The sequence below is a fragment of the Diabrotica virgifera genome, chromosome 2 (assembly GCF_917563875.1).
Source record: "Diabrotica virgifera virgifera chromosome 2, PGI_DIABVI_V3a".
NCBI classification, from domain to species: domain Eukaryota; kingdom Metazoa; phylum Arthropoda; class Insecta; order Coleoptera; family Chrysomelidae; genus Diabrotica; species Diabrotica virgifera.
The window spans coordinates 177,715,431-177,738,839 of NC_065444.1; the positions used below are offsets into that span (position 1 = coordinate 177,715,431).

The 23,409-nt window shown below is 32.2% G+C and overlaps 1 protein-coding gene across 1 annotated transcript in view; it reads left to right on the forward strand.

Annotated features, from left to right (window-relative positions):
- The window catches only part of LOC126879729 (uncharacterized protein MG328-like), a 28,090-nt gene extending 4,753 nt beyond the window's left edge, over positions 1–23,337 (forward strand). The window contains exon 2 of the mRNA XM_050642940.1: positions 22,137–23,337. Within this exon, the coding sequence (XP_050498897.1) occupies positions 22,137–23,270 (1,134 nt within the window). The 3' untranslated portion in view covers positions 23,271–23,337. The remainder of the gene's footprint in view (positions 1–22,136) is intronic.
- Positions 23,338–23,409: the final 72 nt, after the last annotated feature.

Here is a 23,409-nt window from a genome sequence, read left to right on the forward strand (position 1 = left end):
GAAAACAAAGGGACTTAATTATTTTATTCAAAATTATCAACGGGCTGTGTAACTGCCCCGAACTTCTCTCCAAAATATCTCTATTTGTCCCCAGTCGTTCGACTAGGCAGGTGCAAACCTTTTATGTCTCTTTTCATAGATTCAATTATTCTTACAACACATTTATTCCTAGAACTCTTCGATTAGCTAACTCATTAAATAACCTCGAAATTTTTAATATATCAGTTTCCCGCTTTAAAAACCTAATTTCTTCCCTAACTTTTTAACTTTTTAATATTTTCGGCCAGAGCTTTTGTATTGTGATTAGTGTTACATGACCTGTATGTATTAGATAACTTAAAACCGTTATACCTTACAACATTTCCGAATTGATTTAGGTGATATCTTTTGTTTGTAATTGTACTGACCTAATGTTATCTTATTCTTTTTTTTCTTTCTTTTTTGTAACTGTATTACTCATACGAGTTATTTTTTCTCAAACCACTTGGTTATATGTTATATTACGATAGTTTATGTTATATAATTGGTTAACATTAATGTTATATAATTGTATAATTATGTTATATAATTTAGAACACTGTAAAATTTATATCGGAATAGGGCTTGCCCGTGAATAAATAAATAAATAAATAAATAAAAATTTTATGACCTCTCATTATGAATGTTTCGTTTTCCATACTTTGGCGTGATTCATAAAGAAAATTCAACAGAGCGGTTATTGTGTCACGCCAGAGGTTTTTTTTATTATATGAACATAAAAAAGCAAGTTAGATATTGGTTGTAGCTTTTATTCAGTAGTAAGCTTTTATTTAGTAGTAGTGGGAAAATTTTAATACTTAGTGCATTTAGTGGGTATCATACACTTCCAGCTTGCAATATGTAGATAACGGTGTGGAACTGGTGAGAAATGTTATGAATCGCAATACATTCCGGAGCATAAAAAGAAATTCCATGTATCCAACAACAATGAACTGGACAAAGATGATAAATTTTCCAAGTTACATCCATTGTTTTTACTACTCATTTGTGATGATGAACAAATGGTTCCTTATTTTGTGCGAGACTCTGCAAATATGCTCATGAACGGAAAATCAGCACGATTTAGTTTTAAAATATGGTGTTTGTGCCGTTCTGAGGGATATCTTTTTCAACTCATACCATATTTTGGCGGCACACCTAAGGGACAAAAATGAATTTACCCTAGGTACTTTGATAATTTCTTCTCCACTTATGCTATTTCACATTATTAAAGAAAAAATCGCATATCAGAATATCCATTAGAAAGCAGTAAGGTAATTGGGAAGAAAAATAGGTGCGAGTTTGATCACGGGTTCGACAATGAGGTAGAGACAACAATAATAAGGTGGAATGAGAATTCCGTGGTTACTGTAGCAAGTAATCATGCCGCAGCCGTTTAAAAGGTAAGCAGTGGTTGTGGCCCCTTTCTATCTATCTAATTGACTGAATGTACTATTGTGAATTCATAGAGAATTTACAATATCGTAAAAATTGTAAATTCATGGAGAATTTACAATATCGCTAATGAAAGCGGAATATCCCAAATACAATTTTGTTCCTCGCTGGTCTTGTCACTACTACAGAATGAAAACAGATTGGCAGTACAAAATTCTGAAATGGAAGAAATCACAGATTCAACACCATCAAATTCTGCATGGGGACTTCCTTATTAATAAAACCTTCCTAAATAATAAAAACCGATTTTTCTCAAAAAAGTGCAAGAGTCTTGCAGGTTGGTCTTGGTCTTGCGTGGTCTTGCAAGGTTCGGTCTTGGTCTTGGTCTTGTTCTTGCAAGCTTGGTCTTGGTCTTGCAACCAAAAGGCGGTCTTGGTCTTGGTCTTGCTGCAAGACCAAGACCAAGACCGCAAGACCAAGACCAGTCTCGCTCATCACTACACACAACTCCTCTCATTGAAAAAAATCATCGATTACGTCATCACGCCCAGATGGATGACGTCACTAGTATTATATATATGCCAAAAAGTCCTAATTTAAGAATAAAAATCGACCTGTCTGAGGATTTCTCTTCAAATTTGCCCATTCTCGAGGTAATGAATTTATGCAAACTCAAACGTCCTCACTTATACTACAGTGTCGCGAGCGCTTGATTAGCAATTAAAAAACAAAGGGGTTTTCGATATTGTATTGCAAAAAACTCTTCGGGATTTCATCAATCAATATTTAAAGAATATCTACCTACCTTGACAATATTGAAATTTTTAGTTAAATGTCCGATTTAGGGTTAAAAATGGCCGATTTCGCAATTTCCAAAATTTTTAATCGCTTATACAGTATGTCCCTGTAAGTTGTATCCATATGGAAAACTTTTTTATTATTAGTTTTACGAAAAAAAGTTATTCTTCATAAAAATCTCTGCATGGTCCAAAACCTAAGTTTCAACCAACAGATATCAAATTTTATGAATATTATACGATGTATGTCAATAAGTTTAAATTTCACTCAAGAGTAAAGTAGCTTTATTTTTCACAATATTGAAAATTGCTATTATGAAAAGTTGTTTGGAATTAAAAACCATATTCTAATATGCAATTACATAGTTCTAATTGAAAAAAAAATTTTTTGAAAAATTATTGGTAACTAACATTATTATCAGTTATTTCAATTCTGATAACTCATTTATTATTAAATTTACGAAAAAAAAGTGATTCTTAATAAAAAGTTCTGCATGGTCAAAAACCTAAAATACAACCATCTTATATCAAATGTTATCAATTTTATACGAGGTATGTCAAAAAAGATAAATTTAGATCAAAAGTAAAGTACCTTTATAATTCAGAATAATTCAATTAGAAGGATGTAATTACATACTGAAACATAGTTTTTAATTCTAAATAACTTTTCATTTTAACAATTTTCGATATTGTCTTTACTCTTGAGCGAAATTCATATTTTTTGACATACCTCGTATAAAATGGATAAAATTTGACATAAGATGGTTGTATTTTAGATTTTTAACCATGCAGAACTTTTTATTAAAAATCACTTTTTTTAGTAAAATTAATAATAAAAGAGTTATCATAATTGACATAACTGAGTTGTCCATAATTTTTCAAAAAAATTTTTTCTTCAATTAGAAAGATGTAATTGCATATTAAAATATAGTTTTTAATTCCAAACAACTTTTCATTATAGCAATTTTCAATATTGTGAAAAATAAAGCTACTTTTCTCTTCAAAAAAACCTAAAAAAATTTGTTCGATACAAAAAAAAATAATTTTAGGAAAAACCCCTCACCTGGCAAGGTCTTATGCTGTTCAGAATCGCCTGTTATTGTACACATTTCTTCTAAATGACTTTTACTTAAACACATACTTAAATTTAAACTTTACAGGAGAATGTTTATTTTTCCCCTAAACTATGCACTTTTCGATTCACCTGGTAGATACACGTGCAGGGCTGATGCCTGCCAGGTCATGGTTTTTAGCCTTGATGTGCTATGAATTATCACTATACAAATTTCTAGCCTTACAGGAAAACCGTTAGTCGGAGGGTTCACTAGCTCTTAGACTAATATGATTTCCGACTGAAATCTAAAAACTGAAGAATATACAGTGTGACCCATTTAGATTGGAAACACCTCTATAAGATTTGAAATTGTTAACCGATTTTAACCAGATTTTTTTTTAATGTCATGTAATAAAAGGTCTATTGCGGGACAAAATATGAAATATTTAGTTAAATTTTCAGGGCATTCTACGATACTTTTTCTTCGTCGAAAATTGAGAATTTGTATTAGCGATGTTTTTATTAAAAAAATTTCTACGCCACTGGATTTAGAGTGGCTTCAAATAGCTATGACAAAAATTTCATTAAAATATATTTATTAATAACGAAGTTATGACAACTTAACATTTTAAAACTCACTAATCTACGAGTCAAAAAAGAACACCCTGTATCAACAGATAACCATAAAACTAATTATTTTTCAAATAATTTTAATATTAATAATTAACAAGATACTTTTTCTTCGTCGAAAATGGAGAATTTGTATTAGCGATTTTTTTATTAAAAAAATTTCTACGCCACTGGATTTAGAGTGGCTTCAAATAGCTATGACAAAAATTTCATATTAAATTTATTTTAAACATTTTTTGTCTAGTAGTGGTTTATTATTAAAATTAGTTGAAAAATAATTAGTTTTATGGTTATCTGTTGATACAGGGTGTTCTTTTTTGACTCGTAGCTTAGTGTTTTGGCCTCATTAAATTTATTTCATTCGAAGTACCTGGCTTATTTTCTTGCCCAGATATTGTACTAAATTTTTTGTTTTCTCTTTAATTACCTTTCGTTAGTACTAACTAGTCGTGGTCCTCAGTAAGTAAATTCAAATTCAATCGTTAAGTCGTTTCGCATAGTTATCCAGTGTCGCCAAAAAACGCCGGTTTCAGTTATAGTAAAAAATAAATTAACCCTTTCTCCCTCCTTCCTTCACCTTACTAATAACTGAAGACTTCTCGACCTACCAGTTAAAATAAGGTAAGATTTTTTTGTTATTATTTCCCTACAGTCCATTTTAAATTTGATTGCGTAATAAACCAGCATTGGCGTAATCGCCACCCCATAAGTTTTGGCCTTCTAGCCGCGATCCTCTTGAATCAATTTCGTTGTTGTTTTGCCGGTTCAAGATCTATCGTATTTTTCGCATTGGATTAAATTATTTAAAATTATAATTGCAATCGGTATAGTATATTTTGTCGTGTTAAAATCTAATTAAATCGTCGTGTAGGTATCCTTTTTTGTCGTGTATAGAAAAACCTTGTTCTTCGGTCGACTATAGTTAGAACATTGAATTCGTGTTTTTGCTTCTGAACCCATCGCTTAGTGAAATCGATTTTGATTAAGTAAATGTATTTGATTTGGATATTTTGCAAACCTAAAAATAATTTGTTTGGATTTAGTTTAATAAAATTTTAGTAATTGTTGAAAAAATATATACACCTAACTACTATTCTTGACATATTTTGGTTTTTGTTCCATTTTATTATAATTTTTTGAAAGAATTTCAATATTTATTATTAAACATGCCTAAAAGTCAAAACGAACTAAAATTGGAGCGATTATGCTCTAAACGTGAAACTATTTTTCGTAGGGCTCAATTATGTTACGATGCCGGGTCGGCCCTAGAAAAAGATCCAGAAAATGCCTCAAAAATGCGTAACTTTGCAGTTAGATATAGTGCTTTCGAAAAAACTCTATCAGAATATGAGGAAATTGTTCAAGATATCGTTATATTAAAACAAGAGATGGAGCCAGATGCTGGCGTTGCTTACCATACGCATTTAGATGCATTTTATGATCTCTACTCCAATATTGAATATTTAGCTTCATTATTAATAAATAAACCTGTTGTTTTGAGTAATAATCCCAATATTACTAATAATTCTAATATTAAAATGCCTAAATTTGAATTAGTTAAGTTTGATGGTGAAGATATATCTCTGTGGCCTGTTTTCTATGAAAATTTCAAACAATTTGTTCATAACAAAATAGAATATCCCAAGTCCGATAAGCTGCAGTATTTGTTGAGTTGTATTTCCGGGAAAGCCTTGAAAAGCTGTAGCTCAATAGAACCCATTCCTAATAATTATGATATTATTTGGAATATGCTTGTTGAAAGATATAATGATAAAAAATATTTGTTTAATCTCTATATGGATCGAATTGTTAATTTTCGCGGTTTGCAATCTAATAATGCATCCTATTTGGAAATATTTTTGGAAAAGTTTGATACTAATGTTTCTGCACTAAAACGATTAAATATCGATAATTTAGATGATCATATTTTAACTTATTTAGCTAGGTTAAAATTACCACAAGATACCATAGATTCATTTGATTTAATAAGAAATAATAATGATTTACCCGCTTATGATGAGTTATTGAAATTTTTACGCCAACGTAGTAAAGCTCTTATTAAAAATGATAGATCAAGGAATTCCAAAAATAATTCTTCGTTTCAAAAACCGAACAAATCATTTCATTTGCAAGAACAGAATAAGTATTCCTCTATAGATTGTGTTGTTTGTAAAAAAGGCCCACATTTAATCAAAGACTGTAAGCACTTTTTAGGGCTACCATTTGAATCCAGATTTAAATTAGTGAAGGAAAATAATTTATGTTTAAATTGTTTTTCTTCAAAGCATCGAGTATCCAATTGTCCGTCAAAATTTTCTTGTGTTGTGTGCAAAGCTAGGCACCATTCCAAGTTGCATAAGCCAAATACTACTCGGCCTAATGAAAATGTTCCATTTCCCTCCACTAGTACTGAGCCTACCTCTGGTTCTTCTGATAATCCTTCTAGTTTACATGTCCGCCATTCTAAAAATATCCCAAATGAATCAGAATCGAGTTCTGTTAGTCTGTTTGGGACAATAATGGTTAAAGTTGTTGATAAATGGGGTAGTGCTCACAAGGTTAGATTTTTGTTAGATAGTGGTTCTTCTGCTAATTTTCTTACTTTTGATTGTTCCCGAAAATTAGGCCTAAGTTATTCGAAATTAAATTTGACAGTCTCTGGTATAGGAGGATCAACCACCCCGATAGTAGGTAAAACCAACATTGTTATCTTATCCCATTTTGATAAAAAATACAATATCATATAGAAGTGTTGCTTATAGACACAATCTCTAATAAGTTGCCAGATCAACCAGTTGACAAAGACTGTATTAACAGTATAGAACACTTGAAATTAGCTGACCCGAATTTGTTTTTTCCTGGCAAGATAGATGGTATTTTAGGCTTATCTGTCTTTTCAAATATCATTGGTTGTAATAGAGTGTCATGCGAAGATTCTCTATCAGCTATTGAGACTAGTTTAGGTTATGTAGTCATGGGCTCAGCTGCACCAAATTTTAAAAAAATCCACACATATTTGTCTTTCGTCTGTAACCCTTTGTTGAATTTAGATTCCTTGGTCGAAAGAATGTATGAATTAGAGGATTTGCCCACTGTTACTAATAGTTCATCAGAAGATGAAATTTGTGATAATTTATTTTTAGAAAATGTATGTAGAGATGCAGATGGTAGATACACAGTTTCGTTGCCGTTCCAAAATGATCCTAATGTACTGGGTGATTCTTTTGTTCTTGCTAAAAATAGATTGTTGTCCTTAGAAAATCGCCTCGCACCAAACCCAGAACTTAGAAAACTTTACTGTGATATCTTTCAAGACTATTTAGACCAAAAGCACATGAGTTTAGTTCCCATTCAAACCATTGATTCGTTGTCGTATTATATTCCCCACCATTGTGTTTTTAAACCAGATAGCCCTTCCACTCCTTGTAGAATAGTCTTTGATGCCTCTATGAAAACTAGTAAAGGACCGTCATTAAATGAAATTCTTTATAAAGGTCCAAAATTACAAAATAATCCTACCACAATATTGTTGAATTTTCGTCTTTTTCCAATCGCAATTGTCGCTGATTTGAAACAAATGTATAGGCAGGTTAAAGTTGTTGAATCTCATTGTTCGTTTCAAAGAGTTTTGTGGAGATTTGATACCAATGATCCTATTTCTATTTTCCAATTAAATACTTTAACTTTTGGAGTAAAATCCTCACCATATCTTAGTCTCAGGGTAATAAAACAATTATGTAATGACGAATCTAAAAATTTTCCTGATGCTATCATCCCAATTTTAAGAGATATGTATGTAGACGATTTTATTAGCAGTTTTCCAAATGTTTCTGAAGCTATAGTTACATACACTCAGTTAGTGAATTTGTTTCAAAAAGGTGGTTTTAAATTAACCAAATGGATGTCGAACTCGAAAGATCTACTATCGACAATCCCCGAACCCCTCCAATTGGTCAAAACCAAACAATTTGATAAGTCAGTCTCCAAAGTGTTAGGATTGCAATGGGAAGAAAAATGTGACAATTTTAGTTTTGGGTTAGAAATACCCTCATCGACTCATTGTACAAAAAGAAACATGCTCTCACTTGTTGCTCGTATGTTTGATCTCTTGGGATTCCTATCTCCTATAACCCTCTTGCTTAAAATTTGGATAAAGAAACTTTGGAGTCTAAAGGTAGATTGGGATAGTACCGTACCAAAAGAAATCGAAATAGCATGGGAAAGGTTTCAAAATGAATTTCATGTCCTATACAAAATACAAATTCCACGCCATATAGCAGTTACACCTAATTCGTCGTTGTCTTTTGTAGGATTTTCAGATGCAAGTGCTGCTGGATATGCAGCCATTGTTTATTCCAGGGTTGTTAATTGTACAGGTCAAGGTAAAGTTACTTTACTGTACTCTCAATCTAAAGTATCTCCAATGTCTAAAATAACTCTTCCTCGATTAGAGCTTTGTGGAGCGCTTCTTCTCTCAAAGCTTCTTTCAAATGCTATTGAAACTTATTCTCCTAGACATAATATTGATAAAATTTTTGCCTTAAGTGATTCCATGATTGTCTTAAATTGGATAAAGTCCTCAGAGAAAAATCTCAAATTATTTGTTCAAAATAGAGTTGTTACAATTCATAAGATGGTTTCGTCACAGTATTGGTTTTTTATTCCTGGAAAGGAAAATGTTGTTGATTGCGCCTCTCGAGGTTTGTTTCCTTCTTCGTTAGTCAACCATCCCACATGGTTTACTGGTCCAAATTGGTTACTGTTGAAGCCAGAATATTGGCCTGCCTATTCAGTCCGTCAACGGACAGGAAATTATGATTTGTGATTCTGAATATAGATCACAAACCTTCTTTGGTAATGTCACTCGTGTAATTTCTCCGCTGTATACTCTTATTGAATATTTTTCCAGTTGGTCGAAACTTTTAAATTCCACAGTATATGTATTGAGATTTCTTAGAAAATTGCCTTTAAATAAACGGATATCTCTATTTGATTTAAAAATTGCAGAAATTGAATTAATTCGAGCTGTCCAGCAAAAACATTTTTCTGAAGAATATAAAGCCCTTTCTCAAAATCTCGTTGTAAAATCTTCCATACGTCGTTTGAATCCATTTATTGAAAATGGAATAATTAGAGTAGGTGGACGGTGAATTAGAGTAGGTGGAATAATTCCCAATGTAGTTTTGAACAAAAACATCCGATTTTGTTGCCCAAAGCCGAACCTTTAACCATTTTGTTAATAGATTATTTCCATAAATTGCATTTACATGCTGGAGCGTATTTGTTGCAAAATCTTCTGAGAACAAATTATTGGATACTATCTAGTCGTCAGGCCATAAGAAATAGAATTTGGAGATGTAATCGTTGTTTTCGTCTTAATCCTAAACCTACCTATCCTATGATGGCTGACTTACCCGCCGTAAGAGTCAATCAGGCAAAAGCCTTTTTACACACTGGTGTAGATTATACTGGTGCGTTTTCCATTACTATAGGAAAATATCGTGGCGTAAAAACTCAAAAGGCTTACGTATGTTTGTTTGTTTGTCTAAGTACGAAAGCCATACATCTTGAGTTAGCCTCCTCGCTCTCTACAGATTGTTTCTTAGCCGCTTTCAAAAGATTTTTATCTCATCGTGGAAATTGTAAGGTTTTATATTCAGATAATGGCACAAATTTTGTGGGTGCCAAAAAAGTCCTCGATGAAATATATCAATTAACTACTTCAAAAACTTATAAAGATGCATTCCAACAGGAACTTAATAATACCAAAATTTCTTGGAAAATGAACGTACCTTATGGCAGTCACTTCGGTGGTATTTGGGAAAGCAATATAAAAAGTGTAAAACTTCATTTAAGTAGAGTTGTGGGGAATCAGATCCTTACTTACGAAGAATTTTTAACTGTTCTGACACAAATCGAGTCTTTTGAATTCGCGTCCTCTTTGTGTTCAAAGTAACGACCCTGAAAATCCAGTCGCGCTGACTCCATCGCATTTTTTATGTACAGAACCTTTAGTGTCATTACCCTCGATGGATATTGATCTTGATAAAAATATGAGTACTTTGAAAAGATATAAATTACTAGATTGCATTGTTCAACATTATTGGAAAAGATGGCATTCAGAATATTTGTCTTCTATGCAGTCTCGTTTAAAATGGAACACTAACTCGAATCCTCCCAAGGAGGGAATGGTAGTTATAATAAAAAATGAAACTATCCCACCTTTACAGTGGCCTCTGGCAGTCATAGAGACTTTGTATCCTGGAAAAGATGGGATTGTTCGAATCGTAAAAGTGCGAACCAAGCACGGTAGTTACATGCGCCCAGTCGTTAAACTGTGTCCTCTATCCAGTCAATAAACTGGAGAGGATTTTTTTGATTTTATTTGATAGTTAAAATTTTAGTTTAGGGTGATGGGTTCATGTGCAGACTTAGCATATTAAAATTAAATTAGTTTTCGTTGATTTTTCGTTATTTTTCTTTTATTTTAAAAATAAACTCGGGGGGCAGGATGTTTTGGCCTCATTAAATTTATTTTATTCGAAGTACCTGGCTTATTTTCTTGCCCAGATATTGTACTAAATTTTTTGTTTTCTCTTTAATTACCTTTCTTTAGTACTAACTAGTCGTGGTCCTCAGTAAGTAAATTCAAATTCAATCGTTAAGTCGTTTCGCATAGTTATCCAGTGTCGCCAAAAAACGCCGTTTCAGTTATAGTAAAAAATAAATTAACCCTTTCTCCCTCCTTCCTTCACCTTACTAATAACTGAAAACTTCTCGACCTACCAGTTAAAATAAGGTAGGATTTTTTTGTTATTATTTCCCTACAGTCCATTTTAAATTTGATTGCGTAATAAACCAGCATTCGCGTAATCGCCACCCCATAAGATATTATAGAAGGTGCAAAGAAATTAAAAAATAAATTTTGCTGCGGTCCTGATAATTTTCCTGTTTCGATACTTAAATGTCACGTCGAGTCATTCATAGAACCACTTGTTGTAATTTTTAACCTCATTCTTAAGACAACAACATTTCCAGCTGCGTGGAAAAATACAAGAGTTTGTCCTATTTTTAAATCAGGTTCAAACTCTGATATCGACCTATCGCTCTTATATCAGCATTCTCTAAATTGTTCGAAATTATCTTGACAGATTACTTGTATGCTCATGTGCGTTGTTTGATTACCAGCAGTCAACATGGTTTTGTGAAAGCTCGGAGTACGGCAACAAATCTTTGTATATTTACAGAATATGTTTCGTCAGCTTTAGATTCAAGACAACAGGTGGACGTCATATACACTGATTTCAGTAAAGCATTTGACCGAGTCTCACACAATAAATTGCTAACAAAATTAGATCAGTTTGGAATTTCCAATAACTTTCAAATATTACTGAAATCATATTTAACTGATAGGAGTTTGTTCGTAGAATATCAAGGCTTTCGATCTTTTCGTTTTGTTGCCACGTCTGGAGTACCTCAGGGGTCAAATCTGGGTCCCTTATTATTTCTCCTTTTTGTTAATGATATCTGCTCCATCGTAGACTCTGAAACACTGTTGTACGCGGACGATATGAAAATATTTCGCAAAATTAACCATATTTCCGACTGCGTTAAACTTCAACAGGATATCTCTGCCATTAATGAATGGTGTTTCGATAATCAACTATCCTTAAATATAAAGAAATGTAAAGTAATGTCCTATACCCGAAAGATCAATAACATACATTTCGATTATAAGGTCAACAACATTTTACTGTCTTCTACCTCAGAGTTTAAAGATCTTGGTGTTATATTTGACAGTAAATTAACATTCTCAACTCATATTAATACCGTGGTCTCTAAAGCAACCAAATCTTTAGGATATATTATTAGAAGCTGCAGAGATGTAACGTCTGTGGAAGCTTTGCGTAGTTTATATTTTGGACTAGTTAGTAGTAAACTTAATTACTGCAGCGTGGTATGGAATCCTAATCATGCAGAACTTGTCTCTAATCTTGAATCTGTTCAAAAAAGATTCTTAAGATATTGTTACCTCAAAAAATATAACAGATATCCGGTTAGAGGCTATAGCTATAATTTACTCCTTTCTGAGTTTGGATTCCATTCACTGCGTAAGCAGCGTGAAATAAACGGCCTAATATTCATCTTCAAAATTGTCAATTGCCTAATTAATAGCGATGTTTTGCTTAGTCTTGTAGACTTTAATGTACCACGAGCTGTGTCACGTTCAGGTGTAACTTTTCATATTTCGGTGCCTAATTCGCAACATAATTTCTATTGTCCGATAAAAAGTATGTGCAGAAGTGTCAATAACTTAAGATCTGTGGACATTTTTTTTCTTAGTTTTAACATCTTTAAACGCGAAATACGCAATAGCTTATCGAATTGATGCCATGTTATTTTTCTTTATTAAGGTCTTTGTTTATTATTGTGTATGTGTATTCACAACAGAAACATTTTTGGTTATTCTTTATTTTATTTTATATTTTGTCATCAAGTGTTCAGTCAATGTATGTAGTTTTCTTATGTACACCTTTATGGGTTTATACCTGGTGGATGTATATTTCAATAAATAAATAAATAAGTTTTGGCCTTCTAGCCGCGATCCTCTTGAATCAATTTCGTTGTTGTTTTGCCGGTTCAAGATCTATAGTATTTTTCGCATTGGATTAAATTATTTAAAATGATAATATTTTATATTTTAAGTTGTCATAACTTCGTTATTAATAAATATATTGAATTATATATAAAGAAGTGAAGAAGTTATCCGTCATAAATCTGTGATCAGAGCGTAGAAGGGAAACTAAAATTTCCTCGGTAGCTTTCCAGAGTATCTTCTTGTTTTCCCAAATACACTTGTAAATTCTTACGATGGCAGTATCAACATCTTCAAGACACCAGATCTTCATTCCATATTTTGCTGGTTTACTTTTCATGTAGACTCTAAAAGGACATCTATGACGAAAAGGCACTAACTATTTATCAACAGTAGGATGAGAACCGGGATTAGTGTTTTTGACAATTACTTACAAACATTTCAATCACATTTTGAATAGGTGCCAGTTTGTCGGTTTGTCTACAGTGTTCTTGAGTAATCAAATTTGATACATAGACAAATATGTCTTGCATGTATTGCCTATCAAAATATGGTCATAGCTATAATAGCCCAGTAAATGATGGTTTTTGAGTCTAATTTTCCTAGTCACGACGGATTTGCTGGAAAATTTAGATTTAGGTTCCTTTCACCCTCTACTTCATTATTGGACTTGAGCCCAGGGTTGCTGTTACTTGGGGGGTGAGAGCCATCCCTTCTCGGGGGTGAAAAAACATACGTTCAAGATAAGTCCGGACATGCATAAATCAACTATTTCTAAGCAACTTTCGTTCTATGTACAGAGTTTTTTTTTCACTAAGTCAATACTTTTCGAGTAAAAATGTTCAAAAATGTTCGATTTGCGAGTGAAAATGTTCATTTTTCAAAAAAAACGTTTTCAGAAGGGACGCGAAGAACGCAAACAACTCAAATAATACGTATTTTGTCGAAAAAAATATTCTTAGCAAAAATATAGCTTATAAAAAACCAAAAAAAATGGTTTATTTATGAACTTTGTAGACCTAATAGAAGAAAATTTAAAGGCTCATGATAAATAGTTTCTGTAGCACATTATGTACAGGGTGTTTCATTAATAATTGGAAATATTTTAACTAGATTGCTGGGCTCAAAATATTACAACTTAACCCAAATTACTTAATAAAACTATTTGTACCCATTACTTTAAAACAATTTAACTTGTCCTTATCATACTTGGCAGGAAGGTACTGTACACCCTGTAACCCCTATTGGGGTCTTTTAAATATACCTTTTACAAAGGATCCAGTTTTTTTTTAAATACATACACTTTTTTTGTTAATTACTTTTGATTCTTAGAAAATAGCCGTTACATATCATATGCAACGCTAGGAAGATATACAATGAAGATATACCTACATGTAGGAGCAAAAATGTTTAAAATATTCCCTATTATAAATTTAAAAATAACAAACAAATACAAACCTAGAAAAATGAAAAAAAAACATAATCAAATTATTGTAGATGAAAAATGTATCACACTTGTACTCCCATATTGCACTTGCAACACATGGTACATACATGCGACATGCGAACTGCAGCCCTCACGTGTACAACGTCTTCTTTTTTATCAAGAATATAATATATTCTAACATAGTATGTCAGGAGATGATCAATCTTATCATGTCTTGTATCTCTGACTATTTTTGACGAAGATGGTCTGCCTGCACCTATTTTGGTTCGGAACCATATTTCGTAAGATACGATATTACTAGATACCTTTGAAATTATAGCTATGGGATATGATCATGGAATCTGTTGTAAAGATACCAATCATTTTGAAAAGTTATGTCCAGAATCCTTGTAAATAGACACCACCACCATTTTTTAGAGCGAGTTCATACTCGGCATCTAGCTACATTCTGGTTCATAAGTTCAGTTCCTCCCATTGTTGTCAATATCATTATACAGGGTGTCCCGAAAAGATTGGTCATAAATTATACCACAGATTCTGGGGTCAAAACTAGGTTGATTGAACCTCACTTACCTATATACAATAGTGCACACAAAAAACGTTACAGCCCTTTGATGTTACAAAATGAAAATCGATCTTTTTTCATATATCGAAAACTCTTAGAGATTTTTTATTGAAAATGGACATGTGGCACTCTTATGGTAGCAACATCTTGAAAAAAAAATTATAGTTAAATTTGTGCCCCCATAAAAATTTTAAGGGGGTTTTGTTCCCTTAAACCCCCCCCCCCAAACTTTTGAGTACGTTCCAATTAAAATATTATTGTGGCACCATTAGTTAAACACAATATTTTTAAAACTTTTTTGCCTTTTAGTACTTTTTCGATAAGCCAGTGTTTATCGAGATATTTTGAATATTTGTCGAATCCACCACATATTTGTAAATGGTCAAGTACGATTGTAGCGACCTGTTAATAATCTGAAAATTTATTTATAATTTACATTTTTAGGTATATTTTGAAAAAGAAGCCACATCTCGATAAAAGGTGACTTATCAAAAAAAGACTAAGAGGCAAAAAAGTTTTAAAAATACTGTATTTAACTAACGGTACCACAATAATAGTTTATCGAGAACGTACACAAATATTTAGGGGGTTTAAAGGAACAAAACTCCCTTAAAATTTTTATGTAAACATATTAAAAAAGAAGCCGCATCTCGATAAAAACTGGCTGATCGACAAAATACTAAGAGATAAAAAAGTTTTAGAAACGTTGTGTTTAACTAATGGTACCACAATAATGAATTAATTGGAACGTACACCAAAGTTTGGGGGGGTTTAAGGGAACAAAACCCCCATAAAATTTTTATGGGGTGGAAAAATTATAGTGAAATTTTTCCTGTCATAATAGTTCCTGCCATAATGGATATAATAGAGATGTTCCTGCCATAATAATGATACATGCCCATTTTCAACAAAAAATCTCTAATAGTTTTCGATATATTGAAAAAAATTGATTTTCATTTTGTAGCTTCAAAGGGCTGTAACTTTTTTTATGAACACATTTGTACTAAGGTAAGTTGGGTTCAATCGAACTATTTTTGACCCCAGAATGTGTGGTATAATTTATGACCAATCTTTTCGGGACACCCTGTATATTTCAGAATCTCTTTCACTATTTCGTAAAACAAGTTTAACATGTTCCCTAAGAATTCTCCCGGATAACTAATTCTAATCATTATCTTCCTCATCACCAGATTCCTCGCTGTAAGCACATTAAATTCTGGGGGCTCAGTATATAGGGTGAGGCAGATAAAGGGCCTTTTAGAAATATCTCGACAACTAAAGATAAGAGAATCACGAAAATTGGAATACAGGGGTTTTGAGGTATGAACTATTTAATGAAAATATTTTGGGCTCTTTGCTACTTCCGGTTATACCGGAAGTTGATTGTAACTTCGTTTTTTCAAATGGGACACCCTGTAAATGGATTCTGCTCGATGTCTTCTTTCTTAAAATATGAGGTTTTGTAATATACAGGGTAGTTTAAAATATAATTACGGTTTTTTATAAATGTTGTAGCAAACTTCACACCCTGTAGAATTGTACTGATTTGATATCAAAAACTCCATTTATGTTCAAGTGATTTTTAATATAGTCTATTATTATTAAAAATTATTAATATAGCGAAATGTTTAATTTTAGTATACAGGGTTGGTCGAAACTCGGAATGAGTAGTATCTGAGTTTTCTTAAATGGAACACCCTGCATTTTAGTATTGTAATGAAATGATATTTTATAGTACTTTTTTATTTCTTAAGCATTTCCTATCTATACGTAACTGCTTTAATTTGTAAGATATTCGTAGTTCGTTAAGAGAAACATTAATTTCAACAAAAATTACTTGAAATTTTATTAGGTTTGCGGTGAAAATATTCAATCATAAATAATTTTTTAAAAATAAATACATGTTAATCTAGAATGATCCTTAATTTATGAATATTGGATGAGATACCAAAATGCTTACGTTGTTAAGATTGTTGGTGCATAAAATATTAATAAAAACAAACCATATTCTACCCAGTTGGATATGGCTTTGACACTAAACTTGATTAACCATTAGACATTATATTATTTTTATAGTTCCAGTTGCTTTGTTACTATTACTAATATAAATTTTTGTGATGGGGAACTGATTAGTAAAGTTTTTGTTCTAGGAGAGTAAGTATAACAAAACTGTACTACTAGCAATAAGAATTTATCATCTGCAACTCCCTGATAGACGACAGCCAAGAAGAAAAACTTTTCAAAGTTTACTAGAATAGTCTCGACGTACTAGACACTTAGATTACGAGAACGTTTATACTACTAATATGCAGATTCTCAGTGACACATGACAACATTTAATTCATTTTAATCATTTAAAATAATTTTTCTTCGATCAGATTTCTCGTAATCTAAATTTCCAGTTCATTGAAACCGCTCTAGTAAATTTTGAAAAGTTTCTCTTTTTTTTTTGGCTGTCATCTATCATGGAATTGCTGATGATAAACTCTTATTGCTAGTAGCACATTTTTATTTGTTATACTCTCCGAGAACAAAAAAACATCTGAATCAGTTCCTCATTAGAAAAATTCATATTAGCAATGGTAGCAAAGCAACTGAAACTTCAAAAATGGTAGAATGTTAAAGCAAAGCAAATTAAGCATATTTTAGTGTCAGTCATAGCCAACTAGATAGAATATTGTATGTTTTTATTAATATTAAACACACCAACAATCTTAACTACGTAGGTATTTTGATATATCAACCAGTATTAATAAATTAAGGGTCAGTCGAAATTAATATGTGTGTATTTTCGAAAAATTATTTATAATTGATTGTATTATTTGTGATTGAATATTTTCACGCAGGGCCGTAACTACGATGTTGGGGGCCCCGGGCCAAACGTGATCTGGGGCTCCTACCTGGAGTAAATTGGTTAAGACAATATAGCTGGGACGGGAGGCCCATATTATTCCTAATGCATTTTAGTTTTTATTTCGCCAACATGACTAATTTTCTCAGTAACAATTTATATCTTTACGAAAGGTCTTGGGGGCACCAGCTTAGCCCGGGCTTCCTCTGCTTCCAATGGCATTTTAGGTTTTATTACGCCAAAATAACTAATTTCCTAGGTAATAATTTAATTTTTTATGTTATGGTTTTGGGGGCCCCAGCTTAATTCCTCAACTTTATGTTGAGGTCTAGGGTGCATCTGTAAGGTGTTTTTAAAATTGTGTCATTTGTAACTATTTCGTTGGGATCGGCTTTTAAAATACATATTTTTATTTTCCTCGATAAAATCTATGCACGGCCAACCAAACGAAGGCCCCTGCGGGGCCCCTCTTTGCCGGGGGCCCCGGGGCACTGCCCCGGTTGCCCCAATGGTAGTTACGGCCCTGTTTTCACGGCAAACCTAATAAAATTTTACGTAATTTTTGTTGCAATTAATGTTAGGCTTAAAGAGCTACGAATAACTTACAAATTAAAGCAGTTAGGTATAGGGAATGCTTAAGAAATAAAAAAGTACTGTAAAATATCATTTCATTACAATACTAAAATACAGGGTGTTCCATTTAGGAAAACTCAGATAGTACTCATTCCGAGTTTCGACCAACCCTGTATACTAAAATGAAACATTTCGCTACATTAATATTTTTTAATAATAATAGACTATATTAAAAATCACTTGAAATTAAATGGAGTTTTTGATATCAAATCAGTACAAGTCTACAGGGTGTGAAGTTTGCTACAAAATTTGTAGAAAACCGTAATTATCTTTTAAACTACCCTATATAATATTACAAAACCTCATATTTTAAGAAAGAAGACATCGAACAGAATCCAAAAATGTAAAAATATACAGGGTGTCCCATTTGAAAAAACGAAGTTACAATCAACTTCCGGTATAACCGGAAGTAGCAAAGAGCCCAAAATATTTTCATTAAATAGTTCATACCTCAAAACCCTGTATTCAAATTTTCATGATTCTCTTACCTTTAATTCTCGAGATATTTCTAATAGGTCCTTTATCTGCCTCACCCTGTATACATATAGCATCAACATTTAAAGTTTCATCGACATCAATCATCTCCAGCGCTTCTTGAAGAGAAAACCCTTTTTTTTTTTTTAAAAGTACGTTACAATTCCAAGGCTACGGTCAGACAGTGACAATTTACAGCGCTGTAAGAGCAGTAAAATGAAGCGCGAAAAATGGGTTCTATCCTATATTGCTGTTGTTGCGCGATATTTTACAGCTCAGTCTGGCCATCCACTACACTCTCCGTTGAACCCATTTTTCGCGCTTCATTTTACCGCTCTTACAGCGCTGTAAATTGTCGCTTGCCTGGCCGTAGCCTAAAAGTCCGACTTTTGCTCCCATATATTCCTAGCGTTTCATATATTTAACACCAAAAATAAAAGACATTAATTTAACGGTTATAAAGGCATTGTTTTAACGGAGCAGGTAGCATTTTTATTTTAAACTATTCTAATTGGGAAATAAGCCCTAATTTAATTTAAAAATATTATTTTATTAACGTTTCGACTTCCACTTCGGACGTCGTTGTCAAAATACAAAATATTAATAAATTAAACAAAAATATTGTTGCTTAGTAAAAAAATTCTTCCAATAATTTAATTTAATCTGATTCATTCATATCGGCAGTTCAGACATACAGTATGGTGCAAATGAAAGGAATAAATTATTCGTTATTTCGTAAACCCGTGACGTTAAGGAAAAATCCTGAAACTGGTCGATTTTTATTTTTAAATTACGATATTTCGGTATATATGTCATTCTAGCGACGTCATCCATCTGGACGTGATGACGTAATCGATGATTTTTAAATGAGAATAGCGGTCGTGTGCTAGCTCATTTGAAAGGATATTTAATTCTCTATTCGGTAATATAAACATTTACATAATTATTTATACAAGCTGTCCAAAAACGTTTTTTTTTATTTCAAATTATTTGACAAAAAAAAAGAAGAATGTATGCAATTCATTTAATTCAAAATACATTTTACTGCTGTCAGAAATCAGACAAAAATGGTTTATATCACAAATAAATATTGATTTTCGTTTAAATTAAATGTTCAAACTTCCAAGAGGCAGATGGCTGGCGGGAGTTAGCTTGAACATTGAATTTTATCGAAAATCAGAACACATTTAATCGAAACAGAAGACAGGGTTCGAGTTCCCTGAAAAGACCATTATTATTTAATGTGGTTAAGATAAATATCTGAATAGAGGATAATTACCATTTCCGAAAAAATGTATTTTTAAGGGATTTAATGTTGTTCTGAAGCTATTTCCTTGTGGCATTTTTATAATCAACTATTTTCAATGATGATTAATATAAGGGATTATTTTATGATTAATTCTGAAGGGAGCTTTTTTGTCGGGACTATTTTGTCGGAGCTATTTTGTGTGCGGGATATTACGTCGGAGCTATTTTGTGTGCGGGATATTACGTCGGAGCTTTTTCGAGGGGGCTATTTTGACGGGGTACCAACTGGCAACCACTTACATATCATCAAAGCGGCACTATCCATCAGATAAAAAAGCAGGTATGTAACTGATAAGCTAAAGGGTCTGTGTTTTGTGTACCATGCATATTGTTCAGTTGCCCCGCTAACGCAAATGCATTTACAACCGGTTTTAATAATTGTAAAAATGCTTCACTAAAGGCGCAGTCTCTCTTATGCGATTGTCGCATGCGTTCGACGCAAGCAGTAGTCGCAAGCAATTAACGCAGTGGTTGGGGTGGTCTCTCTTGTGCGTTTAGACGCATCAGATAGAAAAGCTGATGAAAAGCGGGAATTTTAAAAATAATAGGTTAAAGGTTATGTTATATATTATCTGATAAAGGATAGCACCGATAACAGTAAAATTGCTTCATAGTAATTTATAATACTATTTTTAATAATTTATAATTATAGTAATACTTAGTAATTAATAATAATAGGAATATTTAGTATTTATAATAATAGTAATCCTTAGTAATTAATAATATTCATTAGTCATTTATAATAATAGTAATATTTAGTAATTTATAATTAGTAGGTAGTAGTAATAGTAATAACGCTTATTGATGAATATACTGGATGAATATACCCCTCTATATTTATCAATCAACGGTAATAGTAAGTAGTAATTAATTTAGTGATAATAATAATGGGGTATCTACAGAGACAGGTTTATCTTCACATATTAAAAGAGCAAGAATTGGAGGAGAACATTTTAAAAATGATGCTCTCATATGAAGGTAAACCAAAAAAGAGTACCTAAAACTGATGAAATGTATGTGAATAGGGTTGAAGAAGGATACCAAACCAATTTAATAAGTAAATATATGGTTGATAATGAGACCAAGTTTCATAGTTTCTTTCGCGTGACGAAGAACCAGTTCCATTAATTTCTTGTTATGTGCTATTAAGGAAGACATAACGAAATCTCCTACAAGAATGGTAAAGAGAGTGATAACACCAGAAGAAAAACTTGGTGTCATATTAAAGTGCAAAATGTTTATTCTCTGTGCAATTATGAAAACAACAGCATATTGCTTATTTATATCTGGAATTACGTATTATTAAAATATTAATTAACAAAGCTTCTTAACCTCGAACCTCATTATCATAAGTTGATAAACAATAAACAACAAACTTTTAAATTCTATGTCAAATTTTTTGTTGTTTTATGAAATGGACGCATGCAGTCACTGCAAAGCACTGCTATCATCACCAGTCGATGCAGCAGGCGCATGCGATTCCTCGCGTCGGACGCACAAGACAGACCGGCCGCATAAAGTTTACATTTGAGGAGTGCACAGAACATCGCTTGCGACTGCTGCTTGCGTCAAACGCATGCGACAATCGCATAAGAGAGACTGCGGCTTAAGAGTGGTAGATCACGAAAATTCTCAAGTCACACCAGAGAACATTAAAATTCAGAGGTCAAATAAAAGGACATGTTATTTCAAGTCGTCTTGCTGATCAGTCATAGATGAGGGGTGGGTGATCAGTCAAATAAGGAAACTGAATACTGGAGGAACGTTCTTAAGCGTGTTGTTGCCGGTGTAAAATTTCTATCCCTAAAAGGATTAGCTTTTCGAGGTAGTCATAACATTTAGGGTTTCATCAAGGCAACTTTTTAGGTTTAATACAATTTTTATCCGAGTTTGCGAGTTTGACCACTTTTTTGCAGAGCATTTGAAAGTATATGGCCATGGACTCTCTGTGTATTATTTTAAGTTATATGATCACTATTAACTATTATTATTAATACCTTAGAAAACATTAATTACGGTAATTTTGTATTTATTATTTTCAATCCTTAACAAACTTCTCTTTTATATTCATAGACTATTGTTAATAGTGCAAAAGAACACTAGGGTGTTATTATTAAAATAATCAGCAGCAAAGGCCAAAAGTTGGTTGGTTATGGCGTTATGAGGGAGTTGGGGGGGGGGACCAAGGCGTGGGGCGCCAGAAATATTAATGCCTAGTCGGGTTCAACATGTAAATCCGGCTCTGTTTCTACATGTAGAATACTATAATGCACGGAGTCCCGCTGTAGGAATCTACAGTTAAAATATTTCCAATTATTAATGAAACACACTGTATATCAAACATTTATATTATTAATGTCTTTTTTAGATAGCATATGCAATAGGCTTTTATCAAGATGATGTGGAAACTGATTTGGACGTTGAAGAAGACAGAATATTTTTAAAAATGCAAAAATTGAATCCAATCTTTTCAGAATCTGGAATGCAATTTGGTTATGGTGATGTAATTATGCCCACAGGTACTAGAACCAGATTGTTTGTTTACGTGTTTATTCACATGTTAAATTTTTTTTTAAATGCACTAGATCCTTTTGAAAAAACTTGTAGCGATGTTTTAAAAATTAGGGAGGACATTGATAGATTATTCAGTGAAAAAGATAATTATTTGATTAAAATTAATGATAATATAATAGAAAGATTAGAATTAGTAAAAGCAAATGAAGATTTGGAGAATGAGATACAAAAATTAGAAACAACTGTTAAAAACGACAGCAGTGAAAGACGTAAAAAGGAAAGAGAAATCAATGTGCCATTAAGAAAAGATTTAAAACGGTTAGAAATGACAGTAGAAGAAAAAACAACTAGTATAGAAAAATTAGCAGCTAAAGAAAAGAAGTATGTAGAGGAAGTAATTACCGAAGCAGAATATTTAGAACTAAAAAAACTTGAAAACGATTTGGAATCAGAAAAGGAATCTTTAAAAACAGAAGATGTGGATATGGATGACTTTTTAGCATATGAGTACAAAATTGTTGACCATTTTAGACATTGTGGTAAGTCTATTCCTGATCCGCTTAATGTCGATTTTATAAATCGACATATTAAAATGGAAGAAGAATTGGAAGACCTAAAAGATATAATTCAAAAGTTATCATCTGACATAAATCTTAATAAATCCACATTAAATCACCAGAAGCAATTACATGAGCAAGCACAATCAGTATGTTTAAAAACTAATACCAAAAATAACGTCATATTACAAAATATTCAAAGTGAATGTGAAGTATTGAAACATAAAGTTCAGATCGTTAAGGAAAACGTTTGTTCGAGGTATAGAGATGCTCTTGCTTATAACAGTGAAATGAAAAATAAAATTACACAATTGGAGAATGAATTCGAGGACCTTAAAGATCATTTTCGCAAAGAATATATCAAAATTACAAAGGCTGAAGATTTGGCAATACAAACGTTTAAAGAGCATATAGAAAATTTGTATAATTAATTGTATAATCGTGTTATTTATATTGTAAAAATTTTAATAAAATAAAAAAAAGTATTTTTTATAATTAGGTACCTTGTTTTTAATTTCTAACTTGAGAAATAGTCTGGGCAGATTATCGGAGAATAGGCCATTTTTGGAA